The following is a 24,251-nucleotide window of genomic DNA, read 5'->3' as shown; positions in this document are numbered from 1 at the left end:
ATGCAGTTATGATTATAAGCTGGAAAGGTGTATCTCATTCAAATCTCAACAACCTTAGCTTTCCAATGACATATAACATGACTGGGTATGCAATCAGGGCGCATTGTAAAAATAGGACAACCCTCATGTTTTTATGTTATCTATTTTGGACAGTTCTATGCATTGTTTTATGCTTGCAAGTTCCTTTAATGACCAGGTGTCCCAACACATTTGTCCATGTATGTGTAGTTTATATAAGGTGCCAAAATTTGCAAACATAACAGAACCAATATCGCTCATACATTACACAGTACTTATACATCTGTGATCAGCAAACCTGACTTCCGATGACATGCTGCTGATCTTTTAACCTGTTTTGCTTGTGAGGATGTCATGGGAGCTCCTGAAAGCAAGAAAAAAAATCTGTGAGAAGATAATATAACAGGGAATGACAGGCTTTCCTGGCAGGATACTCACTCTGTGCCCAGTAGGTAGAGGAAACGAGGCCAGGAGGCTCTCAAGTGTCCAACTGGTAGCTGCAGCTTTACAACAACAGGATGTACACAACATCAGGGGTAAATTGGAAAAAGAAGAAGCGTCCCCACCAAGTACTCCCATGAATGCAGAAGTATATACCTTGAAGATGAATGGGACGCAGGCTATCAACATGTCAAAATAAAAAAGTGTCATTGATGTATGATTTCCATTACAACACTTAATTTATTGAGTCATGGTGACTAAGTGTCATAACACCAGGGGCCACAATAAATCACATCTGAACACCACTGACCCGTAAGACGATTCCAGGTGTCAATCAACTCGACTTAACCAGTTGCGTAATGTGGCTTTGCATGGCTCTGTTAGCATGTGCACTCATGGACTCTTTATATTTATGGTGAGCCTTAATTGAGGTCAATCCTACATGTAGGATCCTACATGCCCATAAACATTAAAAATGTTTATGGGCTAATAACAGTTCCTCTGAGTTTTTTTTTCTTTTTTAATTACATGGATTACATGAATTGCTCCTGCCACATGTGTGTGTCATACATCAGATATGAGTGGGGAGGACACAAATGACAACACTAGATTGTATGTGAGCAACAGTGCTAACATTACACTGAGATTTTAACAGGAACATCAATAGGTTAGCTTATTTGCTGAAAAAAAACACAATTATCAAATTTACAGCCCCCACGTCTGTAGATGATTGACAGACAGTTGGCAGAGCTCCATTTTAAAGTGTGTAGCGAAACATAAGTTTTAAAATTTTATTTAGTTTTTTTACAAAACTACCCTCTTTGCAGCGGCAGGAGTAGACATATCATATTATATCATGTCATGATGAAAGTCTGCATGACATGTCTGGGGTCTCATCTATAAAAATATTAGGTATATCATATTAGGTATATCATATTATATTATTGTATATTGTGCATACACACGCTTTTTAGATGAGACCCCTGGTCTTTTGTGTGGTTTATTTCTGTTCTCACCTTTGTTCCCATTTTGAGCTCCTATATTTTGTTCTGCTGTTTCTGATTTTTTTGTATTCCTCTTTACATTCTGGTTAAATTTCAAGTTAGTATTAGCCATGCAGCACCCTGTGGACTCTGGTTCATTATATGGCATTCAATGTCCATCCATCCATTTTCTATGCCGCTTCTCATTAGGGTCGCGGGTATGCTTGGAGCCAATCCCAGCTGACTTCGGGTGACAGGCGGGATACAACCTGGACTGGTCGCCAGCCAGCCGCAGGGCACATATAGACAAACAACCATTCACACTCACATTCATACCTATGGACAATTTAGAGTCTCCAATTAACCTAACATGCATGTTTTTGGAATGTGGGAGGAAACCGGAGTACCCGGAGAAAACCCAGCATGCACGGGGAGAACATGCGCCACACAGAAATGCCCAACAGAGATTCTAACCCAGGTCTTCCCGATCTCCTGACTATGACTGTGTGGCCAACATGCCAACCACTAGACCACCGGCATTCAATGTTCCTCATCAAATTTGCTGTTTGTGTGATTTTTCCAAGTTTCCTGAGACTAACCTGGTATTTCCAAGTCCCCTCTGTGTATTTTGCTAAACACAGGTCTGTTCTCCCTCCCTTTGTGATTACTCTTTTTGCGCATTAGCTGTCTTCTTGTCTTTTTTATAGTGTTTGTCTCTGTGCCTCTTGCGCCATAGTTTTAGTTTTGCCACAGATGCTATTCCTGTGGTTTTTTTTGTACAGCACTTTGAGTTTTTGGACTTGCCTGGCATTACTAATTCATCACACCTGTTATATGTCTCCACATTGTGGAGTACTAAATAAAGTACAATACAATACAATACAATACAATACAATACAATAAACGTGAACCAGATAATACAAAAACATGACAAAAGGAGGTTTTTCCTTTTCTGATGTCATGAAAACCTGAAACTTCAAAAGTGACCATTTGAGCGCCTCTTCTCTCAAAAGTGGAGTAAACAAGTAAGGGAAATGATTTTCTCACAATCCAGTGTCAGTATTGCGTTCCAATACCAGCGCAATTTACATATCGGAAATTCCCAATACCAACTTCCTGATCCATGAGCCATGTCTGTGCTTTAATGCTGTCAGCGAACACAGAAGAAAATCAGCAAACGTAGCCAAAAGAATATCAGTGAGCGTAGTTGTCTCACCGCCATCTGACATGCACACACAGCCACACAACAGTCAAACATCTACACTACACAAAACTTCCAGGTCACTACAATATCATACTTAGAGAGTAGTTTTTTACAGCCTCATATAAAATGTAAAATGTAGCAACCTGAAAGTTATATGCAATGTTAAGAGTTCTGTGTTGTCCATCTATCTGTGGCTGAGCGCTTGTCTGTGTGTATGTGCAGCGCTGCATGTGTAGAGACAACTATGTTGGCTGGTATTGTTGTCGCTACATTTGCTGATATTCTTTTGGCATGATTGCAGCTGACAGTAACCTATTGTGTTCAATAAAGCCATTGTTGCTCGACCACCTTGCTACAATAATAACATTAAAGCAAACAGCTCTGGTATCGGAATAGTGTCGGTGTCAGCGGATACAAATCCAAATACAGGTATAAGAATTTTTTGGAAGTGTAAAAATGTGACGCATGCCTGGTTTGGTGCTCATAATCTCTAGGGACACTGTAGTCACAACATCATTAATTATTACATTTTCATACAGTAACTACTACTAATTTTTAATGACGCTTAATATATAGTTACATGTAGTTTTTCTCACTGGGAATCTGTGATCAAGACACACTATTTGGGATCACTTGTTATTTAGCAAGAATAAGAATTAGTTTTCCATCCAAAGCATGTTTTAACAGATAAGTGTTGCTATGGGAATGTAGGCCAGTGCCTGAACTTGCTTGACATGTGTACCTACAGTAAGTTTCACAGGGAAACTTATTAAGTGGGAAACTACAGGGAATTTCCTGTATTTTACGATGTATTGTGCGCTATTCTCTATTTAATGATGAAACTAACACTCTCTATGGATTCCTAATGTATTCCGAAGTCAAATCCCTCTTATGTTTGAGTTGGAAAATAAAAGTGCTACTGAAACAGCACATTACAGCATTGACCTCTATGTTATTGCAGCATGCATTTATTGAGTAAAATGTGCCGGTAAAATTGCTGACTTTTCTTGATGCAAGGAAGCCGCAGTTCAAGAGTTTACTCAGCCAAGAGGCTTTGCTTTTTTCCGGCACGTAGTCCTTTTCCTTGGTTCAGTGTGAGAACGTGTTTTGGGGAAATTATTCATAGAAACTACACAATCACAAATTTCATCCTTAATCATATGTGAGCTCATTAGTTGAGATGGGGATGATGATGAATCAGTGCTCTACTCTGACAACACAGGCTATCCAGATGTCGCACACAGGGGAGGTAAACAATCGAGTCATGAGGGGAAGTTGCGCACTGAAAAGGGGCTGAGAGAGAATTTGGGTATTTGGGAAAATGCATTGGTTTTACTACATAATTACAGGAAATATGAAATAGTTTTCTTGAGCGGTGTTTGAGGCTGCTGTAATTCTAAAATGAGTGATTGAAAAAAATAAACAAACAGGTGTAATAGGCTTACTGAGCCTTCAATGATTAGAGTGATACTGACAATAACAATAACATTTCAGCAAGCAAGTTTTTATTACAGTATCTTTTCCAGACACAATAATTGTAGTTTAGAGCAGTCAGTGTACAGCTTTAGATTTAGCATCTATGAAAATGAGTCAACATACAGCTGTTATTGTCTCAATAGCTGGTAACACAAGTGAGTACCAAGTTACTGTAATTGTGCTTTGTCTACAGTCAAGCATAGTGGTGGTAGTGTCATGGTCTGGGGCTGCATGAATGCTGCCGTAACTGCAGAATGCGGCTCATGGTGGAAAACATGAATTCCAAGATGTAGTATGTAGTGATGGGTACCAAAACTCGGTTCCATACTGGCACCGGTGCAGACGTTAACTGTGGTAATTTATATTATTTGATGTAGGTTTTCCTTTTTTTAAGTACCGGTTCAGGTATCGATTAAGCACTGGCACCGTTTCAAAAGTACCGATTTGGCACTGGTATTGGATAAAATGGAAACCAAACCTATCCGTAGTACTGTGACATTGTGAAGTAGAACATGATCCTCTCCTTTGGGAAACGATGGCACATGGCAAACAACTCCAAGATGACAAGTGCCTTACTGAGGTAGCTGAAGGTGGTGGTGATGGACTGGCCACATATTTCTCCAGACGTGAACCCAGTTGACTACTCTAAAGTATACCCATGTTTCACTGACATGTATTGTCCCTTTAGAAGATCTCATAAAATCATTGCTGAAATGTGAGGGATATGCTCATCTTTGTGAGATAGTAAAGTATACTGTAAATTAGTGTAAATATTTTATGAAAGGGGTGCAAGATAAGTGGTTGTTTTTCTTCAAACATTGTACGCAGGGATTGGTGGGAGCGAAGGACATTTCAGGAATAAACACGGTGACGGCATATGTGACTCAAGGGGAAAAGGCACAGGAAAAATGGGGCGATAAAGAAAAGCCCGGAGGAGAATCAGTGTTATTTTGGGCCCGCCGGCGCTTCCTGCAGGTGATGGAAAAGAAAGAAGGATTTCTGGAACAATTGCTCAACAGCAAGTGGACTGAGAGGAGAGGGATGGAGGAGGATGTGGAGGAAAGGAAAGGAGGGGGTTAGGGGTGTATGTTGGAGGAAAGGAAGGGGTGCATTACAATCAATGTAAACATCAAACAAGGTACAAGGTCACTTTGAGTATCATCACATGATCTGGCTGTTAGTAAAAGCTTGTTTACTCTAAGTCTGCAATAAATTAGGATTAAAACTCATGAATGTTAACAGATGACGATCATGGGAGTTGGCTTGGAGTGACCATGAATACAGTCTAGACACACCTCTTCACCCTGTCAACCTATAAAAGGTCCAAAGTGGAGAGGGCATGACAGTCTTAGACTTGACAGCCACTAAGCGACAACAACAAAACCTCTGTTTTGATGGTTCACTCCCAAAGCAACAGCGGATTTTCCAGTCTTCTTGGTGGTAAGTTAAATCCAGCTTTTGGAAAATACTTCCTAAGCATTTCTTTGCTCAAGTGCTCCTCTACCACAGGGCACTGCGGTATGGAGATAGCTGTTCTGCTGCTACTGACTGTGCCTGTGACCACTGCCTCGCCACTTAGACCAACTTTCAGGTCACTCCAAACTCACCTGCACACTTGTCATACTTAACTGAGTCACTTTTGTTCTGTTCTAATTTGTACCTCATTCCTCTGGAACCACAGGTCGGACAAAGGCACCTCACTCGCAGGGGACACCGTCCAGGCATCAGGAGCACAACGGAGAGAGGATGCACAGGAGCAGCACGTCCCATTCTTGAAGATTGTTCCTTATCGCTCAGAAGCCCAACATCTAGACATGAACACAATCAAACGCAGGTAATAAACATAATTGAACTACAGTACATTAGTGCACTTGTTGGTGCTACAGGGCTATGAAAAAGTCATAAAAGTTGTTTTATTGACATTTTTTACAAATACAACTGTTAGCAGTGGCAAAAAATGGGTTCCAATAGCATTGCTAAAAAACATAGCTAATGGTTGTGGTTTGTACACTACTGTACTGTAAATATGCTGATAAATACAATAGTGTCTCACTGGAATTCAGGTTTGTTTGTTTTGCATATTTTTGCTCTAATACAAATACTTAAGATTCTAACAATAGCCATATTATTCTTCACTTTTGACAACTTTACAACACTTTGGACTGTTTACCAACTGGTTGACAGAGGAACACTACACACATTTCACCACTTGTATAATGAAATGCATGAGAAAAATCCTAAAGTTGGTATCATGGGACACATTATGTTCCTCTACTACCATGCCCTGTAGTTTCAAGGTATTTTTTGACATTATTTCATCTTCTCTCCAACAGTTTGGCAGTAAACCTCCGTCCCAGGCGTGCACCCCGTGGATGCAAGCTGGGCACCTGCCAGGTCCAAATCCTGGCCAACACTTTATACCACATCAGCAAAACAAGTGGAAAAGAAGAGTCCAAAAAAGCGAATGACCCACAGGGATACGGCAGATAAAATGGACGTTGGAAGGATGAGATGATATGTGTGTGTGTGTTCTGATTGTCTGGTACTTGTTACGGATGTCTATTTCCTGCAAGAATATTGTAATCCTGCTTTGAAATAAAATCTTATTTAATTGTATTTACAATAATATATTTAAATCCTGATTAAATTTTTACAAAATACAGAATTGCAAAACCTGTGTGTCTGGTGCACTGATGGTAGTGAGTGAGGCATCTTGCACTTCCTTTCTGCATGTAATCCAGGCTTGAGCGTGTTATATTTTTAGTCCTGTGCAAGATCTTGTTTCTTGCATGTACTGTCCAACATAGCTAACATATTAAGAGGCATCAGCAGTGTCATGTAATAAACACAATTCCCCCAAAATCCAGGTGTAACTTTCGTGTGGTTGTGAGTGACCACTCCTGTTTACCAAGTATGGAGGAGGTATTCGCCCATTTCCAGACCACACCCTCACCTGTGTGCTCTGCTTGCTCTGCACCTTGTTTCTCCTTGACTTGGCTGGCTGGAGTGACAAAATCTGTGATAAAAGTGAAGAGGAAAAGAGTAATTGGATAATGTTTGGGTGGCAAAAACACGAGTTGATTGTATTTCCTGGCATCACTCTCTGAATCGAGAAAAAAAATGAGAGACACTGGAGACGCAGCAGAGGCTGGACACAAAAACAGCAAATCTGAGAAGGACCAGGTGAGAAAGTCGTCATTAAAGGTGTTAAAGGTATAATGACTTACAATATGCAATAAGTTATTTTGAGAGTTGTGAAACTTTTTTTAAGTCATGGTGACGAGTGTTGGATGCGCGAGAACTTGTCTGCTAACACGTATGGACAAGATACAGACACATTCTTCCTTATCAAACAAAGTACCCTTTTGCTATAAATATACGCAAATAGACACTGGCTGTTGTCCAACTTTTCTCTGTTGAGCACTATACTGTTTGCTTGCTTGGTGTTTACAGTATATTTTTGTAACTGTCGAACACTAAAGTGCGGAAGTTAGCCGCTGATAGTCTGACATGCTAACATAACAACGGCTCTCGGAATACCATACCAGACGTTGTTTTCGGTAACTTTAAACTGACATTGGTCTTAAACGCCGTACCAGGCTTGCCTTTAAGATGCCAAATACATGATGTAGGGTCCAGTGTTCGGAGATACTGATAAAAGTTGTCACCGTGTGTGTCAAACATCAAAGTACTGTCGAGAGGTTATCATAGGGGCCGAGTTCCATGTGGCTCTGAGACCAGCCGGTGTGGAATTCCCTTACCGATCGGACTAGCTGGAACAACTAAATGGACCGCGGCCCTGATTTCTACCCCTGTTTGTTATTGTATTTTGTTAAATATCCAAAATATTGTCAATTCAATTGAATGATTCTATTTTAGCATTACTATAATTTCAAAGTTCAGAACTTTTGCAGTTTAGAATACTTTTAACACTCTCACATCTCAAGCTTTCACACACACTGCACATATACACACTAGGGGCCAATTGCAGCACCTTGCCAGAAGTCACAGTCTAGTGTAGACCTGCATGTCTCACGAGTGTAATAGCTGCTATTTTTTATGTACTTAAGTCAACAAAAAAATTCCCAACACACTGTGGCCTTATTTGCAATATCATACCCAGTTTGCATATTCGCTCACTATTTAAATGGATAAATTGTTTGTGTGGAACGTGTTTTACAGAGCTGGATCCCCAAAATCTTCAAGAAAAGAATTTGTTCCACCTTTGTTGAAGATTCTTTCAGGTACTGTGAAGTTAGTAGCACTGCCCCCAACAGTGGTTCATCATGATGTGACATTGACATTTCTCCATTTTTCTTAGTAATGGCGCTCTCTGTCAGTGTGGGGGAACAAGGGATGCCCATGCTTCTGTGGCTCTTGGAGACTATTTCAGCACTGCCATTGTCAACCACTGGGACAGTGCCCAGCACTCCTCTGAATGCCCGACGGATGCCTTTGGAGAGTTGCAGTTTGCAGGATCCAGCAAGAGACACAGCTATGTGAGTCATTTTGATGAATTCTTAATGAAATGCTTTATGAGTATGTCCCTTCTGACCATTGTAAGGCAAACATGTTTCAGGGCTGCACACCGTAAATGCTCAAATGAAGGCCTCTATTTAATTAACTCAATCAGAGTTAAGTGAATAGAGTCTCCTATAGTCACCCGGTATGTGTGGTCTGCAAAAGCAAATAACTGCCGGGGACTCTTATTAGTGTTGGGTCTAGGCAACCTCCTGATGTAGTGTTTTATTAACTCAACAAGATGGCAAAACTGTGTCCCCTCGTTTATCGTGGGGGATAGGTTCCCAAAGTAGCCTGCAATAAGTGAAATCTGCGAAATAGCTAACTTAATTTTTAAATTATTTAATAATGTAAAACATTTTGTTATTATTTGTTTTAAGGCTGTAAAACCCCTGACCATACACTTTATACACTTTTCTCGGACAGGCAATAACATTTTCTCACATTCCTCTATTTAAACACCCTCAAAGAAGTTCAAACCTTTGTTTGAATTTTAATGATCGACCTACAGGACGGACACGAGAAATTATTAAGTTACTCACGTATAGTTCACTCCTGTGACTGTGCCTTTTCGTCTTGGCGTTGTTCCACTGTAATGTAGCGTTCTGGTATCCTTAATAAACATATTGCTGCAGTACTCCTCCTGTTGTAGTCCTCCTCCTTCGAACCGAAGATTCATTTACAAGCTAGCAAGCAAGGTAGTGATGACACAGGAGAGATGGCAGGGAAGTATGAAGGAGATTGATTGGCGATGGGCTACAGCCAGACAGGACGCAGAAAACAATGGGCGGTGCAGATAGATGACAGAGACATTCAACTTCCCACAATGCAACAGTGTTCATATGGCGTAATAAAAAAAAAAATAAAAAACAGAGAATATTTGATAGGTGAACCGCAATAGAGTGAGGGAACACTATATCTACATTTGAAGTTTCATGAGTGGTCAGCATGCAGCAACTTTAGCTACCTCTGCATGCACTTAAGTGTTTTGCAACTCAGCTGTTGGTGTGAAACGCATGCATGTTACACTTACTTACCTACTGTTCACAAAGAATTAATCAGCGGTATTAATGCTGGCAGAACAGTTTGCTCCCTACTGCTATTCTCATGCACTCCAAATCATGATCAAAGTTAAAATATTAACTTGTTGCATACATTTTCAACAGCTTCTTTCCAAGTATCACCCATTCTCTTTGTAGTTTAGGTAAATAAATGCCTCAACTACAAAACTTGGAACATTAGTCTGTATCTAGAACATCCATCCATCTTCTACCGCTTATCCGAGATTGGGTTGCGTGGGCAACAGCCTAAGCAGGGAGGCCCAGATTTTCCTCTCCCCGGCCACTTCGTCCAGCTCCTCCCGGCGGATCCCGAGGCGTTCCCAGGCCAGTTGGGAAACATAGTCTCTCCAACATGTCCTGGGTCTTCCCCAAGGCCTTCTACCGGTCGGACTTGCCCTGAACACCTCCCCAGGGAGGCGTCCTGCAGGCATCCTGACTAGATGCCCAAGCCACCTCATCTGGCTCCTCTCAATGCGGAGGAGTAGCGATTCTACTCCGAGTCTCTCCCGGATGACAGTGCTTCTCACCTTATCTCTAAGGGAGAGCCCAGCCACCCTACGGAGAAAACTCATTTTGGTCGCTTGTACTCGAGATCTTGTCCTTTCGGTCATTACCCAAAGCTCCTGACCATAGGTGAGGGTAGGAACGTCGATCGACCGGTAAATTGAGAGCTTTGCCTTTTGGCTTAGCTCTCTCTTCACCACAACAGACCGATGTAGAGTCCGCATCACTGCAGACGCTGCACCAATTCGCTTGTCGATCTCACGTTCCATCCTTCCCTCACTCGTGAACAAGACCCCAAGGTACCCAAACTCCTCCACTTGGGGTAGGATCTCATCCCCGACCCGGAGACCTAGAACATGAATCCGTTATTTGTCTTTCCACAGTTCTTGCGTCTGTCGTGGGACACACCCCCGTCTATGGTCTACACATTAATGACAGCCCACTGGGGTCTGCCTGCACCTAACCTGGTGGTCTCCATAGTGGGTGGAGAAGGCAGGACGAAGGTGAAAACGTGGGTGCGTGAGGTTCTCAGGCAGGGACTGGTAAAGGCCTCACAAAGCACAGGTAAACACACAACAAGTACAATGTCTGCTACAATAAAAAAATGTGTCAAAGCCACCTGTATTTTCCTATAATATTTGTAAAAGATCAGGTGAAAAGTGTTTCTGCACATGCAAAAGTTTAGCGGCTTGTGCAATGAAAGCTATTTTAAAATGCGGCACCGTTAAACAGAGGGCCTCCTTGGGGGTGTGATCCTACTTTGAAACGACAATGGCCTCGTCTTCCTGACTGGTTTGCCAAGTGCAGGTGGCACACCGTGTTCTCCCACCATCTGAGGTCATTTCTCCTGGTTTTCCTCTCTAAGGTCTCAGATCAAAGCTTAGATAATAAAATGCTCTCACACTATGTGTTCATACCAAACCCTCAGGATGCTACTGACTTGGGAACAACAAACATGGCTGCTGTGTATTGTAGTTTATTTTCTCTTGCTTTAGAATGGAATGTATAGTGATTTTTTTGTTGTGTTGCAGGAGCTTGGATCCTAACAGCGGGTCTCCGAGAAGGGGTTGGGCGGTGTGTCGGAGAGGCGGTGAGGGATCACGCCACCGCAGCTTCCTCTGTCTCCCTCAACAAGGTGGTAGCTCTGGGGGTTGCTCCCTGGGGGCTCGTCCACAACCGGCAACAGCTGGTCAATCCGCAGGTTGTAGTCTCCTCTTTTCTTGTAGCTGTCCGACTACTTTTGTCCATGCAGCATACCTCAGGCCCTTAACATTCAACAAAAGCTCTGAAGTGTTCCCTTGATTTTTCTTCTTGCAGGGCAGTTTTCCTGCCAAGTATTATGTCCATAACACAACCCGGGACTCATGCTGCCTGGACAACAACTACCAGGCCTTCCTGCTGGTGGATGATGGGAGTGTGGGACGCAGAGGTGGAGAGACGGGCTTCAGGGCCAAAATGGAGGACTACATCTCCCACCAGCGTACGGGCATTTGGGGTAACTGCTTTTGTTTTGTATAGAACGTATTGTGATTGTGTGGGCTTGACTTTTCAATCAATCAGTCAGCTGTGATTTCCCCATGCTGTTATTATTGCAAGCATTTTTAAACCGATACAACCTCAATTAAGAGAAAGCATGGACCTTGCAGCCTGATGCTATTTAATTCTGTTGTTTTGATTTTTGCACTGGATGCCTTAGGACTTCTTTTGGTATCTACATGACTGCCATTGCATGTCCAAGCATGCGTTGCTCCTCAACATGTAAAGTCAAGCAGGCTTCAGTCATAAAAATGCTTTAACTCTTGCATTCCTTTAATTTATTGTGTGTCATGTATAGGCAGTGGAAGCATCGATATCCCTGTTTTATGCATGCTGGTTTCAGGTGATGCCAGCCTGCTGGAGGTAAGGCCTCCAATGTCAAAACTTTATTGCATCACTTTAATGAGAGGTGCACTTCCTCAACAAATCTCCCTATTTCCTTTTGCACCAGAGAGTAGATCTATCCCTGAAGAACTCTATGCCCTGGTTGGTCCTGGCGGGCTCAGGAGGCATGGCCGACTTCCTGAGCGACGTCTTGGAAAACCTGTCATCGGCGCCGGTCGTCCAGTCCTCCGGTGAGGGTGACGGGGAGGCGGGTCCCAGCATGGACCTGAAAGACAGAGTTGCAGAACGGGTTCGGAAACACTTTGCATCTGAAGTAGAGACGGACAAACTTGTTGAGCGTGTAAGTGCAAAGGAGGGGAGGGGAAAAAAGTGTTTCGTCACACCTGTGTGGGTCTTGATTTGGCAGGAAAGGAGGAGGGCACAGCAGAAAGAGTATAACCCACTGGGCCTAGAAATCTAGACATACCCTGCCTTAATATAATATACCATACATGACCTCAAAGTCTAGGTTGACCTTTCTTGAATGACCCTGGGCTTAAAATTCCATCGTAGCACATACAGGATACTTCATAACAGTGAAGGCAGTTTGCCAGGAAATCGCAATGTCCCTTGATACAGTGACCCCTTAGCTTGTATTCCTCTTGTGCAACTCTCACTGAGTGATTAAACAACAAGCACCAATGGCAGTGTGTCTCCCTCCACCCTTTGAGTTACCATATCACTGCGCTACAGTACCAAAAAGCACTACAGTACTGATCCATTTTTCCCTTCATATAAATTTGGAAGCACAGTGTGTCTAGCTTCACTCGTTAGGTATGATACCATGGCAGTTGGTACACCAACAAAAAGGTGCGAAAGCACAGTACAGTACAGTACCTATTCACTATTTTGGTACCCTTCACAACTTTTAACATTATAAATGTAATTGTGTAGTGTGTCAGATGTCATCCTTTAGGCACTATATCACTGGTTGATAAGGGTACCACACAGAAAAAGCACTACAGTAGTAATTGGTTATTATAGTATTATTTTCACAACTTTCAACCTTAGACATGTAAAAAACAGAACTGTATTTCTACCTCCATCCTTTATGTACCATGCTATTGTGTTTGGTAAAGGGGTCAAAAAGTACTACAATATTGATTGTTTTTGGCACAGTTTGCAAATATAAAAGTACAGTGTTCCTACCTCCACTCTTTAGGTACTGTACCATGGCTTTTGGTACCCTGACAAAAGGGTGTCGAAAGCAGTAAAGTACCGTTCACAACTTTTGACATTAGAAATCTAAAAATGCATTGTGTGAAATTTCATCCTTTGGCCACATATCACCGTGGTTGATTATGGTTATTGTGCCAAAAAGCACTACAGTACTGATTCATGTTTTTGTGGTACCACTCACAACATTTGACCTTAAGTGCAGTGTATCTCATTCCACCCTTTTAGTACTCGAACATTGTATTTGGTACGCCAACAAAAGGGTGCCAAAAAGCAGTACCTATTGGTTATTTTGTTAACCTCACAACTTTTGGCATAAGAAACGTCAATGCATCCATTTCATACACTTTGGTTTGGTAAGAGTTCCTAAAGTCAATACAGAATGAATCAGTTATTTTGGTTTGGCATTAGAAATGCGAAAGTGCAGCAGGTCTAGCTCAATGCTTTCACCTTTTTGCTATCGTTTACTATGGATAAGATGCAGTACAGTGATACAGTACTTAATTATTTTAGTACCCTTCCCAACTTTTGATATGCAAGCAAACATGAACCATTTCGGTGCAGTACTACTGCGGGTGGTAGCACATCAAAAATATGCCGTAAAGCAATACCATACCCATAAGTTATTTTGGTACTGTACCCAACTATTGACCGTAAATGTGCACATCCGTTTAGCTCCACTTTTTGCACTTCATACCCCAAGAAATGCAGTACAGAACTGATCAAGGTTTTTTTAGTATCGTTTTTTAACATTGGAATGTGAAAAAAAAAATTGTACTGTACTGACTCGACTTATTTTATTCATACCCTTTGCACTCCCCAGGCTCTGAGCATCTACAACAACAAAGACCTGATCACCATCTACCATGGAGAGCAGGAAGGCCCCAATGATTTTGACACAGTCCTGCTCAAAGCTCTGGTGGGAGGTATCATACATTCAATCCACTCTTAAGAACATCTGACATGTTCCAAGTGTCTACATAAGCTATAGTGTGTCTTCTCAGCGACTAAGCAGCGCGCGTCAGTGGACCACAGCCCGTACAATGAAGAGCTGAAGCTAGCAGTCACCTGGAACAGGGTGGACATTGCCAAAAGTGAACTCTTCAATGGAGACATCCAGTGGAGGGTGAGGGAAAAGACACACAGAGACGAGATGAATGCTTTGTGTTATTATTGTATACCAACAATCCCATCAATCAAACAGTATGAAGACTTGGAGGACTCCATGACAGACGCACTGATCAACGACAAGCCTCAGTTTGTGCGTCTCTTCACCGAGAATGGCCTAAACATCCTGGACTACCTGACCTACGGCAGGCTGGAAAGCCTCTACAGATCAGTAGCTGATGGGACGCTTCTCTACCAGCTCCTCCAGCGCCGCCTGGTGGAGAGACTCGGTACACCGCACTCGCAGGATTCTCCTCACAAAGTCACAGCCGAGAGCATCCAAAGAGGACCAGTGACGGAGCTTAGCTTGTTTGAGGTGTTTTTACAGCTTCTGGAAACCGTTCAATGTGTTCCTACTGTCATTGTTTCATGATCTATTTCCTTTTCTTGTAGGTCTCAAGAGTGCTTGAGCTGTTAATGGGTGATATCTGCCAGCCTTTCTATTATGATGCCTTGGACTTAGGACAGATCTTATCCAAGAGGAGGGCAATGAGGGTATTGTTAATCTCCCTGTTATGTGTTACATTGCATTGTCCTTAAAAGGTCATCATCAAGCTTTTTTCCATCAGCGTGCCAGTAAGCTGCTGCGTGGAGACTGCTTGTATCGAGAGAAGCGCTGTCTCTTTCCCTGGGCTTCGCTCTTCATCTGGGCTGTACTTCAGAACCGCAGTGAGATGGCCACTTTCTTCTGGGAGATGGTATCTGCTCACACTAGCAGACATGAATGATACATTTACTTGCAATATACTAATCATTGGTGGTTCTTGTACTTTCCAGGCAGGAGAGTCTGTGCTGAGTGCTCTGAGCGGATGCAAGATGCTAAGGGAACTTTCCAAACTAGAAGTTGAGACTGAAACCAAACTCTCCATGAAAGAGTTGGCCCAGAAATTTGAGAACCTGGCACACGGTAAGACTCATTCAGTTTGGTGTACAATATTTCACAAAAGTGAGTACACCCTATACATCTCAGCAACCATTTTATTATATCTTCTTAAGGGGCAATACTATAGAAATTCATATTTACTTGGATATACTTCAGAGTAGTCACTGTACATCTTGCACTGTTTCTGTAGTAGTTCCATTTCAAAACACACTACAATAAAATGGTTGCTGAAATATGAGGGGTGTACTCACTTTTTCCTCTAATTTTTTGGAAATTTCAGATGTCTTCAGCTCTTGTTACCGCAGCAATGAGAGTCGTTCCTTTACCCTCTTGATTCGCAAATCCCCAGTCTGGGGCGGCACCACCTGCCTCCAGATGGGAATGGGTGCAGACGCTCGGCTTTTCTTCAGCCACGATGGAGTGCAGGTGGGTCCCTGTGCTCCCTTAGCTCACCCTCAAATGAGCAGATCACTTGTCATGTATTGAATGCAGTATTTCCTCCCCTATAGTCTCTGTTGTCCCAGATCTGGTGGGGAGACATGAAGAGGAACACAGAGGTGTGGAAACTCATGCTCACCTTCTTCTGCCCAATTCTCTGCTACACCAACTTGATCTCCTTCAGGTAACAGCAGTTCCCTACTTTATTATACGATAATGTGTTAAGCATCTTAAAGATTTGAAATATAGTCATGTGTGAATTTGTCACAACATGAACCCCTACTGTGTTGCATGCATTATTGTTTTGTTGACAAATACACCACATGGTGGCGCTGTTATTAAACTCCATAAGTCGGATTGACTTCTCACATAGCTCAATGCACGCTACAAAACACCCCCTGTAACCATGCAATTTGGTGCACACCTTTAGCTCACTAACTACCACATACTGTATGTGTAAAATTTGTGACCACTCGTGTTCTGACCACTAGATGGCAGTGTTTTGCATGTGACGTGTTTTGTGGCGACTTTTTAAGTTTTTAATTAATATTTTAATTGCAGTTGATTGATGCCTCAGAGTGTTTATTCCTCCAACAAATATTGTAATATAAGAAGACTAACAGGCTGAGTACTCATGCAAGGACTTCTATGACATTTACATCTAACATTATTTATTATTATTATATTATATATATATAAATATATATATAAAATATTATATTATTATTAATATTTAATTTGCATTTTATTTCTGGTGCTCGCGTGAGCATATCTAGCATATTCCCTCGGCTGGAAATCTATCACACTTATGGATGGATAATATCATCTGGGAATGAAACTAAAATAAAACTTTTTAAAACCTCGTAGGTTCTAAATAAATGGTTGACACCATCTCCAAACTATTAAACAGTGAAACATGGGCACTTTCATAGCTGATTTGAAGCTGAAATCCTGGACATAACTTGGTCCTGACCAGGCTATGAGCTTAGCCTAAGTTACCGTGGTGATACAGCTGCTTTAAAAGAGAGTTACCTTGAGTTACCTGAATATGCAAGGCCTGCTTTCCACTCAACACAGCTCGCTAACCTACTTAACTTGCTTTGCAGAATACCCCCTAACTGTCCACAAGTCATTGACTATTTGTCTAGTCATGCCTTCCAAAGCATTTTGAGAACAACCCATAGGGGAGTGCCGCAAATGTCATTTACAGTCAGGTGAAAAAATGAGGACACCACCGCATGTATCCTACCTTGCAGGAAACAAGAGGACCACCAGCAGGGGGGAGACGGGAAGCCGAACGAGGACGGTGTGGGTCGAGACAGTGACAGCCTCTACGGCACCACCATCTTCTCATTCTCCGACATTAAGCACATGTAAACACAACCTCACCATTCATTATATTTGTGTTCATGGCATTTACTGAAATCATGTTGTGTTTGCACCAGTGAAGCAGATGCACAAGGAGGATACACTCCCAGGACAACGACCATCAAAGGTAGGTCACCACCTCACAGTCCTGACTGAGTGATGGGCAAATCATGTGTCCGCCTCTTTTCCTGCAGGCATACCTCACATGCCGAGACCTTCCGAGCGGCCATTCATTGTATCAAGATGGCGTCAGTTCTGGTTTGCGCCTGTCACGTCCTTTTTGGGCAACGTCCTCATGTACTTCCTCTTCCTACTGCTTTTTGCGTATGTGCTGCTGGTGGATTTCAAGCCCCCGCCGCCCGCTGGTCCCGCCATAACTGAGCTAGTGCTGTACTTCTGGGTGTTCACCATTGTGTGCGAGGAGATCCGAGAGGTAAGCGAGGAGGGCGGATTCCTACGCATGCATTGACTTGTATTGATGTTTTTATTTTGTCTCCAAATGCAAGACCTTCTTCTTAGGCACAATGACTTTGCGGCAGAGGGTCAGGGTGTACATTCAAGATGTGTGGAACAAGTGTGACCTCACCGCCATCATCCTCTTCATCATTGGACTCGTGTGCAGGTAAAGCACTGCTACATTACAGTTGTGCCAACTCAGTTTAGAATGCAAAGCAGCAGTTATTTGCTCAAATGGTGGAGTTAAGGCGCTAATTAAATAGGAGCCCTTTATTATACAAATACATAAATTGTTTATTTGTATTTTTTTTTTATACAAATGTTTTTCATTAAAAAAATACATACAGTATAATTAAAATGATATAGTGTATATTACTTTATATTATGCAATGTAAAACAGTAAATATGTACTATTTAATATACACATATATTGTATTACAATTATATGATATGATATATATCTCATTTAATTATTTTTTTTAATAATAAAATCGATTAAAATTGTATCTAGTATATGTCTAGTATGATCTAGTATACCGATGACATTGATTACATTGTATTATATATTGTGAATTAGTCAGTATGACAAAAAAAAACAGTGGCTAACACATAATGTTTAATAATTATTATATTAAATATCATTATTTAGCATTCTTTTCGAGGGTGTTGTTTTGCTCAGCAATTTTGCCACAGTATTTTCTCATTGCCTTATCTTGTATTTGTATTATTATATTGCACCAAAATTGACTCCAATAAATGTGCAAAAATTACATTGCATACAATAAATTTAATTTTAATCTTATTGTGGCGAGTGAGCCTTCAAGCAAAACACATTGTCATTGAGATTAAGTCCCGAAGATTTGCGTACCTCATCTGTGCGTGTGCCCCAGTTAATTTCCTTGCCTCTGTAGGTGTCAGTTTCACATGTTTTCAAACTTGTCCCTTCTCAACCTTGGAAACGCACCTGTATGCCTGTGTGACAGCCTCCTGCACACTTGTGATTGTTTTTTGAAAGGTAAACATGCAGACACACGTTTGCCTGCCAGATGATTCCAATTGAGTAGCTGGAGCGACAATAAGGCTACAAAAAAAATACATTTCGCATACTGTCATGACAGGTGTTTGATCACCATCCAGCCATGTGAATGTCAACTGTGTACACACCCTGTCTACATCCAAATTCCACTCTACAGTATAAAGAAGCACTTAAAGCCACTAGGGGGCGACATTGCTGTAAAATGTTTGTACAGTGGCTTTGTGTTGCAGGATGTTCAACTGGTCCTATGAATTTGGCCGGGATGCTCTGTGTGTGGACTACATGGTCTTTACCCTTCGCCTCATTCACATCTTTGCCATTCACAAACAGCTGGGACCAAAAATCATCATAGTTGGAAAGATGGTGAGAGGAAGTGACACCGCAGTAGTTCAGTATTCAGTATTTCTGAGCATGTTTAAATAATAATGTTGTTTTCAGATGAAGGACGTCTTCTTCTTCCTCTTCTTCTTGGGAGTGTGGCTAATGGCATATGGAGTGGCCAATCAGGCTTTGATATACTCCTACGACCCCCAACTCGATCGCATCTTCCGCCGGGTTTTCTACAGGCCGTACTTGCACATTTTTGGACAGATCCCTGTCGAGGAAATAGATGGTATTGGACTGCATGTGTGTAGAAAATTATTACAATGCTCATTGTTTACTTAAGGAGGTACACCCTGCACTGGTCGCCAGCCAATCCCAGCATGCTTATATTTTATCTCTGAAACATCCTGTATAAAGCATTGATTGGTAAGCTGTGGTACGTGTACCATTGGCGGTATGAAGGCTCCATTTAATTTTATGCAGGAACACAGGAAATTAAAAAAAATATGTAGAGATTATAGACATATACATGTATGGAATAATTGCACAAATGCAAATTTATTAACCAAAGATTCACTGAAACTGAAACCAATTAGCAAGTAGCATATTCTTAGCTAAACCGTGGTGGTATGTAGAAGGAATTAAAAATGGTAATAGTTGCCAGACAAACTTTTTCTGAGGTGGTACTTGATGTCAAAAGTTTGAGAAGCGTTGGTATAAAACAACCTTGGTCTGCTGTCTCTGTGGTATTCCCAGTGGGAAAGGACTGGAACATGGCGTGCACCAGCAATGCGACACTGATTGGCGAAGGCGCAGAGCCGTGTCGGACTATGTATAGTAACTGGCTAGTGGTAATCCTGCTGGTTATATACCTGCTGGTCACCAACATCCTGCTCATCAACCTTCTTATTGCCATGTTTAGGTAAAAGGCAGCACCAAAGCTTTAAAAAAAAAAAAAATAATAATAATTCTTTCACTACGACTGCTGTTTTGTCTGTGCAGCTACACCTTCTCCGAGGTGCAGGCCAACAGTGACATTTACTGGAAGTTCCAGCGATACAACCTCATCGTTCAGTATCACTCGCGTCCTTCGCTAGCGCCCCCCTTCATCATCCTCTCTCACATCAACCTCTTTATCAAGAGGAACATCCGCAAGGTGCCCTCAGTCAAGATCCACCACTTTGGTCAGTGTTTCCACAGTGTTATAATTAAATAGGAAGGCCTTGCAATGGTGAATGATTTTTTTAAAAAATGGTCTCGCCAGTTTTACAGTTAAAAGGGAAGGCAGCAAACCGGCTCATGACGTGGGAAACCATTCAGAAGGAGGATTTCCTCACTGCTCAGAGCAAGATCCAGAAGAGCAGCGACTCTGAGAGGCTCAAGCGCATGTCTGCCAAGTGAGAACGCCTGGACACGCCTTCTGCAATATGCAGTCATGGAAAAAACGATTAGCCCACATTTGTTTTTTCAGTTTCTTGTTCATTTTAATGCCTGATACAACTAAAGGTACATTTGTTTGGACAAATATAACAATGACAACAAAAATAGCTCATAAGAGTTAAATTTTTTTGGCTGTACAATGCTATAGCTATTCATGTAAGAACTTAATTGATTTTGGTTATTATCAAGAAAATCATGGAAGTTGCTAGATATCAGCTCTTAAATTAAACTCTTATGAGCTATATTTGTTATCATCATTATGTTTGTCCAAACAAATGTACCTTTATTTGTACCAGGCATTACAATGGATCAATAAACTGAAGAAACAAGGGTGGTCTAATCATTGTTTCCATGACTGTAGTTTTAATATAGACACTTGCGGTTGCACTTGTACCTAATGTTGTGGCTGGTGCATGCATTCTAGAGTGGATGGGGTGATGAAACACCTGACTGAAAGCAGAGACTTTGACCACAGGCTGAGGGCTCTGGAGACTGAGGTATTACTTATTTCTAGAGATGCTCGATATTGGCTTTCTTACCGATATCCGATATACCAATATTGTCAAACACTTCATTGCCAAAGCCCATATAGGCAGCAGCGTTTCCCTAATGTCAGATCACACCTCGTGTAATGAATGAACACATTATGCTTCTTTTACTGTGATGCCACTGCATGCATTTCACAAATAATCATTGCTTGTGAAAAACAAGACAAATACTGCAATATGGAATGTAAGTTATAGAAAAAGTGCCATATGTATTAACATTTTGATTCAACAAAATCATTTTAAAAAATCAAGACCAATAGTCAACTAAAATAACATGTTACCCTGCGATTAACAAGTTAAGACGGGTTAGTTTTAATAAATTCCCAAATACAGTAAGAATCCATTTAAATAATGCTGGTAAACATTAGAGTTTGGGAAGCTGCACATTTCAAAGTATGAAACTCTTTGCTGCATGGACTTAGTATGATTCAAATATGATTATGACACTTTACTCCCCCCTTGCAGCACTTTACACTTATTTCATTCTTGCATATTTACAATTCTAAGTCGAAACATGAAATAATTATCTATCAAGCTTGCTGCTGTGTGGCCCACGTCGTAACTCATGTGCAATATCATTGTCGGCAGAAAAAAGTATCCCGATATGAACCGAATCAAATTTTCTGCCAATATTGAGTCATAATTTAATTGAATGCATGCCTTTATGACTGTGAGCCCTTTGGTGAGGTCCTAGTAAGGAGTAACAGTAAGGAGTGACAGAGCCTTGCATTGACATGATTTAAAAAAATATTAACAGTCTAGGGAGAAGTCCGGTGGTCCCCCCCTTCTAAAAAAAAACGTGGCACCTACAACAATTTAGTTGAATAGACCTGCCATTGTAAATTTATGGAGCATCGTCATTAACATGTTCTCAGTGTCTGACATGAATGTCTTTTTTTTGATGTCGCTACTGCTTCTTGCTCCTTTGTTACCACATTAGCACATGCTGTTGTGATCACGTGGGCTCTATTCGGGCTTTTGACGATAGAAATGCTGGAGTGGAGTGAACTGCTTGTATCGGAGTGCTGATATCTGAGATTTTAGATGCAAGCCAATATAATTTGATTATTATTTTTTTTGCTGATATTTGACACTTATCAATATGGGATCAGGACACCCCTAAACAGAATTCATGAAATTGTCAAATGAGAGAGAGGGTCAGCTGAACTTGATACACTCTGGTTTAATTTACCGTACTTACTTCACCTCACAGATGGAGTATTGCTCCAACGCTCTGAGCTGGATTGTGGATACTTTGGCGCAAGGCAGCTCCTTTAAACCTCCTCGGCCTCCCCCTACATTGAAAGGTACTGTACTCCCTAAAATGTTCTAAATCCACCATGTACTCTATGCCTCACATACCAGACTTTCTTTTTTTTTTTTTTTTTTTTTACAGATGTGTTCCCATCCTCTTCCTCTAGCTCTTGATGACCTTGGCTGTTGCCATGCCAACTGCTTGCCATATTATGACTGGATTCCATAGTAGAATGAAAAGTAGCTGTTACATTGTTACAGCATTGAGTACATGTAAATGCTTTTAAAGGTGTGTAATGTAATGTGTTTATATTTATATTTTTCCACTGCATATCGGAGATAACACTTGACGTGGTTTGACACGTGGTTTGGGGTGGGGCTAAATGTATGCATGATAACTGTAGTTGTTTACTGAATGCTAAATATTTGTTACTTTTTTTGATGGATGCACACTTTTGCATCTCTTAGGTGCTGAGATTTGTTTTCATAAAATATGTACGAATTTACAGCCAACTCATTAATGCAAGAGGACAAAGGATAAAGAGGACGTTTTAATAGATATACTTACAAACTCTAATGACTTTACAACAGCAATAATGCTCAATTTATTCAACAGAGCATTCTCATATTTGATACAGAGATGGTATATCTAATGTTATGACCTGTTAGTGTTGTTGGGTGTAGTGTAGCGTGACAGGGCGCGAAGGTGCTTCCCAGGCATGTGGATGGGTTAGTCACAGCTCTATTGAAGGTCGTAACACCGGAGCATTCCTCTTGAAGGAGTCTTTACCGTAAATAGCCTGCTGGGCCACCTGTCACCAGCACAAACGTTAACTGACAGTAGCTTAACTGACAGTGGTGCTCATTGCAATGCTCTCCATATTATTATTATTATTTTTTTGAAACGACACAAATCTGAGGTTAATTTGTTTTTGGAGCGCAACTACTCATATCTGCATCGAACACATACCTACTGCCTGTAGGGACTGGCTGCGAAATACATGTATTACCCCCGGCTTCATGGCAGCCATGTTTTTCACTATCCATCCATCCATCTATTTTCGATGCCGCTTCTCCTCATTAGGGGCATGCTGGAGCCTATCCCAGCGGCGGGGTACACCCTGGACTGGTCGCCAGCCAATGGCAGGGCACATATAGACAAACAACCATTCACACTCACATTCATAGTTATGGACAATTTAGAGTCTCCATTGAACCTAACATGCATGTTTTCAGAATGTGGGAGGAAACCGGAGTACCCAGAGAAAACCCACACACGCACGGGGAGAACATGCAAACTCTACACAGAGATGCCCTACGGAGATTCGAACCCAGGTTTCCTGATCTCCTGACTGTGACTGTCGGGCCAACCACTAGACCACCGTATGGCCTGTTTTTTAACCAATCTTGGTCAAATTTAACATGTGCTTGTCAGTCCCCTCAAGGAGTGTACCAAATTTTGTGGTGATTCAGCAAAACACACTAAAGTTATATATAAAGTTATAGCGGATTTTGAAAAGCGCATTGAGCTGTGTGTTAGGTGGTCAGACTTTGGGGTTTAGTAACTGCCGTCGTGCGGTATATTTGTCAGAAAAATAATAGCATTGGCAACACAGCAGGGGTGCAATGTTTTGACACATTTTCACCTTTTGTATTCAGTGGTTCAGGCGTAGTTTGCTAACACAATCATACACATGGTTGCTATGTTCTGTTATGTTTTTTTAGTGTCCTGCAGGCCAGAAAAACTGTGGACCACATATGGACCCCAGGCCAGACTTTGGTCACCACTGATCCCGGGCTATGGCTATGGCTGACACGATCCAGTACTAGAGTTGTATCATAAATTCTGCCTTTATAGAGACAATAATGCTCAGTTTTAATAACAAATAGCACAATAATAAAGATATTGGATCTTATGGTTGCAGGTGTACCAAATGTTATTTAGAAAAATTTCAATTAGTCTCACACTCAAGTTCTATGATTTATAATATTGCAACCTGACCTCATTACCATATGTTGTCTGAGCCCACTTC

General features: G+C 41.5%; 2 protein-coding genes across 6 annotated transcripts in view; one reads left to right on the top strand and one right to left on the bottom strand.

Annotated features, from left to right (window-relative positions):
• si:dkey-94f20.4 (synembryn-A) overlaps positions 1 to 7,875 on the bottom strand; it is an 18,620-nt gene extending 10,745 nt beyond the window's left edge. For all 3 annotated transcript variants that reach the window (XM_054769490.1, XM_054769492.1, XM_054769493.1), the window contains exons 1-5: positions 7,719 to 7,875; positions 7,076 to 7,138; positions 5,783 to 5,930; positions 457 to 521; positions 317 to 382 (exon numbers count right to left, since the gene is read on the bottom strand). The gene's annotated coding sequence lies outside the window, so the exon portion shown is untranslated. The remainder of the gene's footprint in view (positions 1 to 316; positions 383 to 456; positions 522 to 5,782; positions 5,931 to 7,075; positions 7,139 to 7,718) is intronic.
• On the top strand, positions 7,077 to 24,251 carry LOC129177885 (transient receptor potential cation channel subfamily M member 4-like). 3 transcript variants are annotated; one of them, XR_008569692.1, is made up of 29 exons: positions 7,077 to 7,305; positions 8,305 to 8,366; positions 8,444 to 8,621; positions 10,592 to 10,772; positions 11,240 to 11,409; positions 11,526 to 11,703; positions 12,043 to 12,107; positions 12,196 to 12,429; positions 14,128 to 14,230; positions 14,309 to 14,430; positions 14,509 to 14,787; positions 14,865 to 14,966; positions 15,041 to 15,169; positions 15,249 to 15,378; positions 15,635 to 15,780; positions 15,864 to 15,976; positions 17,049 to 17,165; positions 17,238 to 17,287; positions 17,355 to 17,593; positions 17,667 to 17,782; positions 18,883 to 19,015; positions 19,091 to 19,265; positions 19,733 to 19,898; positions 19,979 to 20,160; positions 20,241 to 20,373; positions 20,841 to 20,913; positions 22,178 to 22,271; positions 22,361 to 22,507; positions 23,455 to 24,251. XR_008569692.1 is itself a non-coding variant. In XM_054769467.1 (28 exons), the coding sequence occupies exons 1-28, from the start codon at positions 7,243 to 7,245 to the stop codon at positions 22,390 to 22,392; spliced, it is 3,765 nt and encodes a 1,254-aa protein (XP_054625442.1). In that variant the 5' UTR covers positions 7,077 to 7,242; the 3' UTR covers positions 22,393 to 24,094. The 3 variants fall into 3 exon arrangements, 1 of the variants encoding a protein (XP_054625442.1); XR_008569693.1 differs by having other exon boundaries at positions 23,944 to 24,250; XM_054769467.1 differs by having other exon boundaries at positions 22,361 to 24,094.

This window comes from Dunckerocampus dactyliophorus, chromosome 2 (genome assembly GCF_027744805.1).
Source record: "Dunckerocampus dactyliophorus isolate RoL2022-P2 chromosome 2, RoL_Ddac_1.1, whole genome shotgun sequence".
NCBI lineage: Eukaryota > Metazoa > Chordata > Actinopteri > Syngnathiformes > Syngnathidae > Dunckerocampus > Dunckerocampus dactyliophorus.
The sequence above is the reverse complement of the archived record's forward strand: the minus strand, read 5'-3'. Positions and strand labels throughout refer to the sequence as shown.

Excerpts from the sequence above, each read along its gene's own strand:
- LOC129177885 (XM_054769467.1), top strand. The coding sequence starts at position 7,243 with ATGAGAGACACTGGAGACGCAGCAGAGGCTGGACACAAAAACAGCAAA. Across the intron at positions 17,783-18,882 it reads ATCATTGGACTCGTGTGCAG|GATGTTCAACTGGTCCTATG; the intron begins GTAAAGCACTGC and ends TTTGTGTTGCAG. Across the intron at positions 19,016-19,090 it reads TCATCATAGTTGGAAAGATG|ATGAAGGACGTCTTCTTCTT; the intron begins GTGAGAGGAAGT and ends TGTTGTTTTCAG.